We start from the raw sequence: 8,293 nt of genomic DNA, 5'->3' as shown, positions 1-8,293 counted from the left end.
CTTGAGGGGGGAGGGGGGGGAGGAAGGGACTACACAGTCCAGTAGGCTATCTTTCAGGAGAGCTGGGGGAGGCGGTTGCATGGTGCGGACCTGGCCCAAACAGAAGTCAGCACCTCCATTAAGAGCATTGGCCACAACTATGACACAGTAGCAGTTGCGGTTGGAATGGTGACAATATGCTGGATCCAAGTGTCAGGAGTCTTGGTTCAATGGATGGAAGGTCACCCGTCAGGAAGGCAATGCCGGTAGAACCACACTGCTTGAAACTCTGGATTGCATTCTGCCAGCCACTCGCCCAACTGACAAGCCCCTGTGTCTGCTTCTTCAGGATGTCTACAAAATTGATTGTTTCCTCACTGTCCCTGTGGGCAGAGTAGAAACGGGTGTTCTGAAACCTGGCTTGGCGATCACCTTTGCTCTAGTGAACGTTGCCACTGAAGTGAACTCTGTTGAAATACACCATGAAGCTTTGAGTGAAGCTCTGCCTGGGGACAATGTAGGTTTCAATGTCAAGAACATCTCTGTCAAAGATGTTCCCGGGGCAACGTGGCTGGTGATAGCAAAATGACCCGCCAATGGAAGCAGCTGCCTTCACTGCTCAAGTGACTATCTTGACCCATCCACATGGCCAGATCAGTGCTGGATACACACCTGTGTGGGATTGTCACACTGCCCACATTGTTTGCAAGTTTGTTGAGCTCCAGAAGAAGACAGGTTGCTGTTTTGGTAAGAAGCTGGAAGATGGCCCCAAATTCTTGAAGTCTGGTGATGCTGCCATCGTCGACATGGTGCCTGGCAAGCCCATGTGTGTGGAGAACTACCCTGCTCCGAGTCACTCTGCTGTCCGAGACATGAGACCGACAGTTGCTGTAGGTGCCATCAAGGCAGTGGACCAAAAAGGCTGCTGGAGCTGGCAAGGTCACCAAGTCTGCCCAGAGGCTAAATGAATGTTGCTCCTAACACCTGTCACAGCAGTCTTAATCAGTGGTGGAAGAATGGTCTCAGAACTGTTTGTCTCCATTGGCCATTTAAGTGGAATAGTAAAAGTGTGCTTAATAATAATGCATTTGGACCATCCATTTCTTTTTTGTGTGTGGCAATTTAAAGTCACTAGTTTTTAAAATCAGTATTTTTAAAATGGAAAACAACTTGACCAAAAATTTGTCACCCATTTTGAGACTCATTCAAACAAAGCTTAATGAGAAATCTGTATCATCTTTTGGTCATCTAATGCTGATATTTTCTAACACTTGCATGATTAACTGAAACAGATTCTTAACCTGGGAAGCATTTAGAGAGAGGGGCCTTAAAAGGACTTGAGAATCATATGAGAGCGGGGTTGGTCGCAACACTTATATGACGAATTTGTAATACTTATAAGGTGCCTGGAAGGTGATCTGCCTGAGGACTATTACACATAGACTTTAGTTTTGTGTAGTAATAGCGTTGTGAGTAATTTCATCATAATGTATACTCCTAGTTACAATGGATGCAGTAGTTAGAATCTGAACTAATTTGGAGCATCGAGTGTGCTTTAAAGGACTGTATTCAGGAGCTAGGACAAATAAAAATACTGGAAGTGGGAAGAAAACCTGAAAACCTTAATGAAACTGCAACTGTCATCCATTATTGGGGGAATGTCACATGATTCCATCAGTTCCGAAAACAATTTTTCCATTCCTTAAAAGTTACATGTGAACACATCATCAAGCCCACACGTTCACTAGATACATATCCAAGAGAAATGGAGTGCCTGTTCGCCCAAAGACACGCACGCAAATGCTCTGAGCGGCATCATTCACAACAGCCAACATGTAGAAGCGATCCAAATATCCGTCAACTGGTAAAGGATAAACGATAGCTCAATTACTTTTTGACAATAAAAAGGAATGAAATACTGATCGTATGCTACAACATAGTTGATCTTCAAAAATACTCTGTTGAGTGAAATACGTTAGCTACAAAGGACCACATAACCCAAAATGTCTTCCCTTTGATGTGAAAGGCTAGTCTTATTTTTTTCCTCCTTTTTTGTTTATATATAGACTTATTTTTTTTTTTTTGGTTGAAATTTTTTTTTTTTTCTTTTTTTTTTTTTTTTTTACCTTTTATTAGGGGCTCATACAACTGTTATCCCAATCCATACACACATCAATTGTGTAAAGTGCATTTGTACATCGTTTCTCAAAACATTTTCTCTCCATTTAAACCCCCAACATTAGGTCCTCATTTTTCCCCTCCCTCCCTGCTCCCCCCTCCCGCATGAGCCCTTGATAGTTTATAAATGGGTATTTTGTCATATCTTGCCCTGTCCGACGTGTCATATCTTGCCCTGTCCGAGGACAGACTTTATTTTTTAAGATGACATCTATTAGACTGTTTCCTTCAGTTGAGTAATTTAATGATCTTATTGAATTTAGTTAAACTTATCTAATTGTGCAAAAGAATGCAAATTGTTAGGCTCGGTCAGGCATTTTGCCGGACTAGTTTGTCAATCAGTAGTCCACTCTATGATGGGGGTCAAGAGTAAGATCAGCCAATCTTCTTTTGACTTTTAAGGTGAGACCCAGGGGATACCTTATAGAAGTCAATACATAAGACTTTGTCATGGCACTGTTTTCTTATCCAATGTTGACCTTCACAACCAGCCACTGAGAACCCTGCAGGGCACCATTCTGCCCTTCCTCAGAGGAGGTTGCTGGGAGTTGGAAATGGCCCAAAGGAAACAGCTTTGATTGTGTGCACGAGGATCTTTTACTAATGCTACATAATGCATCCATTCTGAAATGTTCCTGAAGGCACTTGGCTTGACTCTTCTGTGATCCTCCCTTTTAATAACAGTGGCCTCATACAATATGTATCCATCTGTGATTGGTTGGCTTCACTCCGCATAATATTCTCCAGGTCCCTCCATGCCGTGAGGTGCGTTTATCAGTGATTTTCAGCAATGCAGAGCATCCCTGTGTGTGTGTATGTACCACAGCACCTTTATCCAGTTTTCTACTGACAAGTATTGAGGTGGTTACTGCAGCAGAGAGGGCAAAGGTGGGAAGATGAGGCAATAGGCTAGAGGAGGATAAGCTGAAGAGTTGACATGTAATAACTTGGGTGGAATAGAACATTGCCATCTTCAAGAGGGAGAAGAGATATCCATGGAAGCCGGAGGTCAAACTATATCGATGTTGGATTGGTAAACTGTTGATGATCTGGAATGCAACCTCCCACCGAATTCACAACAAACATTTGTTTTTAAATGCTGAAAAGCGAAACAATGAGAGGACACGCTCACATGCTACCATGGATATGAAATGCCACCGTTTAGAGAAAGACTGAATGTGGACCGGCGGTCACTTACTTAAGGCAGGTGCTAGGGGCAGGAATAAACGGAGGAAACGTTTTGGAATGTTCAAAAACTGGGTTGTGGTGATGGTTTCTCAATGTACAAGTCCTCTGAACATTCTTGAACTAGACACTTTCAACAAGGACCGTGGTGATTCCGTGGCACAATTCCTGGCTTCCATGCAGGACACTGCATTTGGCTTCTAGTCAATTCACTCCAAGTGCAACTACCACTCGTCTGTCAGTGGGGGCTTGTCCGTTGCTGTGAGGCAGAACAGAGGTTTCAGTGGAGCTTCCAGACTAAGACTAGGATGTACTTCCACAAACCAGCCAGACGACTGTAAGGGTCACAGTGATCTGATCCTGTTGTGCATGAGGTCACCATGAGTCAAGGACTGATTGAATAGCAGTTAATAGCATACCCAAAATAAGTGAATTTTATGGTATACCTCTGATATATTCAGACGCTGGTAAAAATAAAAGTGTTTAGGCACTTGAGAAGTTGGCCTCGAAGAGGATGGCACTAATGGGGGGCCTCTCTCCTGCTGGCACCAGGGTGTTTGTGTTGTTGCTGGTGTTGGTCTCCATCCTCTGGATCCCCGTGGTTCAAGCCAGCCAAGGTGGCCAACTCTTCATTTATATCCAGTCCATCAGCTCTTACCTGCAGCCTCCTGTGGCTGTGGTCTTCATCATGGGATGTTTCTGGAAGCGGACCAATGAAAAGGTACCCTGTGATTAACCCTTAAGACCCAAGTACTCCATCCATGAGAGTTGAGGACAGGAGACCTGAGGATGGGTTTGATCCAGGGGCAGGGGAAGTTCTGTGGAGGACGACACGGGAAGCCTGTTATCCGACCTTTGGAGAAAGGCAAACTTCTAAAAAATTATTATTATTTTTAGGAAATCAGAAAATATAATTTCTAGTAACTCTTTGACTAATTTGTTTTCTGCTAAATCATTTTATTGGGGCTCATACAACGCTTACCACAATCCATCCATCCATCCAGTGTGTGTCAAGCACATTTGTACATTTGTTGCCCTCATCATTCTCAAAACATTTGCTTTCTACTTGGTATCAGCTCCTCATTTCCCCCCTCCCTCCATACAAAATTATTTTCATGTATGTACTCAGTAAACAGGGAAATGAAATTAACAGTGAATGAAACAAAGTACTTGTCAATGATCAAATGTATGTAAAATATATGCAGCTCCAATGTTCCCAGATTACTGACTGTCATAGGGGAAAAGCTTTTGAGATAGCTTTTGGAAGTCCAGGAGATTTCTGTTAGCAGCCGTATCTCCCTTGATGTTCCTAAGATGCTTGTGCTCTGATTTGCAGGGTGCCTTCTCGGGTCTAACGGTGGGACTCCTCATCGGCTTGATTAGGCTTATCCTGGACTTTATTTACGAACAACCTTTGTGTGACCAGCCAGATGAGCGCCCAGCAGTGGTGAAGAATGTCCACTACCTCTACTTTTCCATCATTCTGTCTGTGGTGACCTTTATCACGGCGTCTACTATGAGCTGGCTCACAGAACCACCCCCCAAGGAGATGGTACCTTGGTGTTTGACTGTATTTTTGTGCCAACTCTTAATTGCAATTGACAATATTTTGACTCGAGTGGTTTTAAAAGCTTGATAATCCAGAACTAAACTTTAGGGACAACTTGATTAAGGACAGAGACGTTGGGTGGGACAAGCAGTTAATGTGCTCAGCTGCCTAACGGAAAGGTTTAAGATGACCCCTGGGTGCCTCAGAAGACAAGGCCTGCTGATTCACCTCCAAAAAAGTCAGCCCTTGAAAACCCTATGGTTTAAGGTTATATACTCTTACACACATACTGTGGTCGTGAGTCAGAATCAAGCTGGTTAGACTTAGGTTTGATTTTAGGCCGTGAAGAGTATATCAGAATCCCTCTCTCTTCTGCCCTGTGGCACTCTCTGGAGGCAGTACTTGTAGGGATACATCCCCTCACCTATTCTTAGGAAGCAAGTGCGTACACATGAGCATAAATATTTCCCCCAACACTTCCAGCAAATTTCTTTATTCCCACTGATGAAGTCAGTTTAACACACATGATCAACCCAGTCCAGAGGAATGGATGAGCTGAATGAATGGCTGACCTTCAGATCCCACACTACCCTAGGACTTAGGATAAGCCCTGAGGACTAGAATAAGGGAGTGGTATGCCCGCAAATGAGATCCAGGACTATTAAAGAAAGAGGTAGTATTGGAGAAAGGCCCACCAATTCTAAGAGTTCAGGGAATCAAAGCTTCTTGGAGGATGAGGTGAAAAGGCTAGAAGGAGCAGATCCAGAGGTGAAATTGGCCTTGGGGTTGGGCAGAGGATGGGGAACAAAAGGAGTGGTAACCTGTTTCCCTCACGATTCTCTGCCCTTAGGTCAGTCGCATGACCTGGTTTACTCGCCATGATGCTGTGGTCCAGAAGGAGCAAGTGCCAACTCTATCTCTTACCTGCCCTCAGAATGGAACACGGGAGGGTAGCTGCACCAGCATTCAGCTTGAGACTGATCAAGAAAACATGAACAAAACCCACAGATGTAAGCTGTCTTCTCCTTGGTTATAATCAGAGCCTAAAACTTTATATTTATAAGGGGATTTTTTTTTTGGATTGGAACTTTGATTTTTTTAAAAATCATTTTATTGGGGGTTCTTACAACTCTTGTAACCATCTATACATCAATTGTATCAAGTATATTTGTACATAGTTGCCATCATTATTTTCTAAACATTTATATTCTATTTGGTATCAGCTCCTCTTTTTACCTTCCCTTGCCCCTCCCCACTTTGTGACCCCTTGATAAATTATAAAATATTATTATTTTCTTCCCCCCTCCTCTGCCCACCTTCCCCCTACCTCCTCCTGGTAGCTCTACTCCTCTTTCTGTTCCTGAGGGTTTTATCTGACCTGGATTCCATGTGTCCTGAGCTCTTATCTGTACCTGTGCACATGCCTGCAGTGAAAGGCAGGGTTGGGGAATGGTGGTTGAGGAAGCCTCAAGGAACCAGAAGACTATTGTACTATACAGAGGACATCAGTGCTATACTTCACCCTGGTTGACTCATCCCTTCCTTGTGACCGTTCTGTGAGGGGATGATGTCCCATTGTCTATAGATGGGTTTGGGGTCTCTGCTCTGAACCCCCCCTTGTTCTGAACAATATGTTTTTGTTTGTCTGTTTGTTTGTTTTGGGTCTTCTGATGCCTGTTACCTGATCCCGTCGACACCTCATGATTGCACAGGCTGGTGTGCTTCTTCCACGTGGGCTGGTTGCTTCTCTGTTAGATGACCGCTTGTTTCACTTCAAGCTTTTAAGACCCCAGACACTGTATCTTTCAATAGCCTGGCACCATCAGCTTTTTTTCACCACATTTGCTTGTATACCCATTTTGTCTTCAGCGATTGTGCCAGGAGGGTGAGCATCATAGAATTCCAGGTTGTAAGAATAAAGTGTTCTTGTTTGAGGGAGGGCTTGAGCAGAGGCTCAAAGTCCATCTACTTCCTCAGTGTATTGCTATATATATATATATATGTACCTAGGCTAATACCTGTATTTCTATGAATCAATATATTTACATAAATGCACACCTATGTTTATACATCTATCCATAGCCTTGCTTCCTAGATCTTTCCTGTTTCCATTGACTTTCCTCCTTTCCCACCATCACGCTTGCCCTTCTTCTGCCTCTTAGTAATTCCTCTCAGCTAGATTGCTGCTGCTCCAATAACCCCAGGATCTCTACGTCCTCCTCATTGTTGATTTTAATTCCCTAGTTGTTCCCCTGTCTATGGCGTTGTTTGCTCACCGTTCCTTTCCCCTGCCTCCTCCCCACCGACGTCTCCCTGGAAACTTTGGCCCCGTTGCTTTTTCCTCGGGCTTGCTTCCCATGCCTATTTCTTAATTTTCTGGTCCAGCAACAGGAGTGCTGGGCAGGTGATTCTACCAGGATGCCATCTTGATTCAGACTCAAGGGAAATTTTTATGTCAGATAAAAAGCCACAAATGGGGCTGACTTTGAGTTTGACATCCCCTAGCCCCCAAAGAGAGTCCCCCATCTCCAGCCCCTAAGGGAGGTTCTTTACTGATTTCCAACAGAAGTCTCAGAAGAGCAATAGCAGACAATTGTTGTGTGCTTGCTAAAATACAGCTCATTTTAACCTTCATGCAACCCCATAAGGTAGGTTGGCGCTGCTAGCATCCTTAAGTTGGTGCTTTTAAACTTTCCGCTTACAGATATACTTTGGTCTAGCCCACTTACTGTTTTAATAAAAGATGAGTTAACATTTAAAAATAGGGAGATTTCACATAAAATTCCACATCTACACCTTCATTGGAAAAATGGTAATACTTCACAACACTGGGTAAACATGTCTATGTGGCAAGATCTGTCTAGAGTTTCAAAATCTAAGTCTCTGTCCCCTAGATTTGCGATAGACCTTCTAGGGACCCAAAGTCCCTGCAAGTCCCCATTATCTCTGCATCACATTGAGGCTGCCTTTATTTTTAAATTTCTAATCACTGTAGATATGAACTTAGGTCAACCTGAAGTAGTAAAACTGAAGGACAGACACAGCGTTCGTGTGTTAAAGAAAAATAAAGGAGAACAGGTGTATTTTGTTATTTGGGTAGTGGTGAAGATTATTTTGATATGTTTACAGACACAGCACTGTTTCCCTTGGCAGCACTTGCTGTATTTTGTGGGCTTTTGTGTTGGCAGGCCCAACTCTGAATGGAGGAACATTTCCTCACACATGTTCATTTCTTGTCAGTTGTCTAGAAGGCAATGTTATACAGAGGGAAGAATGACATAAAGCAAGATCCTAAACCTACCGCTGCCGCTGTTTGCCAGCTATGCAGGAAAACATCTTGAGCTAATTAACCCTCTGAGCCTCTCAGGTTCTTCATTGAAAATGGTGAACACAGGCCTGTCT

General features: G+C 43.5%; 1 protein-coding gene and 1 pseudogene across 1 annotated transcript in view; both read left to right on the top strand.

Moving 5' to 3' along the window:
- LOC115873314 overlaps positions 1-960 on the top strand; it is an 8,166-nt pseudogene extending 7,206 nt beyond the window's left edge.
- The window catches only part of SLC5A11 (solute carrier family 5 member 11), an 85,590-nt gene that overhangs the window by 75,283 nt on the left and 2,014 nt on the right, over positions 1-8,293 (top strand). The window contains exons 13-15 of the mRNA XM_004705708.4: positions 3,895-4,063; positions 4,679-4,894; positions 5,742-5,901. Of these exons, the coding sequence (XP_004705765.1) occupies positions 3,895-4,063; positions 4,679-4,894; positions 5,742-5,901 (545 nt within the window). The remainder of the gene's footprint in view (positions 1-3,894; positions 4,064-4,678; positions 4,895-5,741; positions 5,902-8,293) is intronic.

The sequence above is a fragment of the Echinops telfairi genome, unplaced genomic scaffold (assembly GCF_000313985.2).
Source record: "Echinops telfairi isolate 266 unplaced genomic scaffold, ASM31398v2 ScPeMD7_5;HRSCAF=22, whole genome shotgun sequence".
Classification (NCBI taxonomy): Eukaryota; Metazoa; Chordata; class Mammalia; order Afrosoricida; family Tenrecidae; genus Echinops; species Echinops telfairi.
The sequence above is the reverse complement of the archived record's forward strand: the minus strand, read 5'-3'. Positions and strand labels throughout refer to the sequence as shown.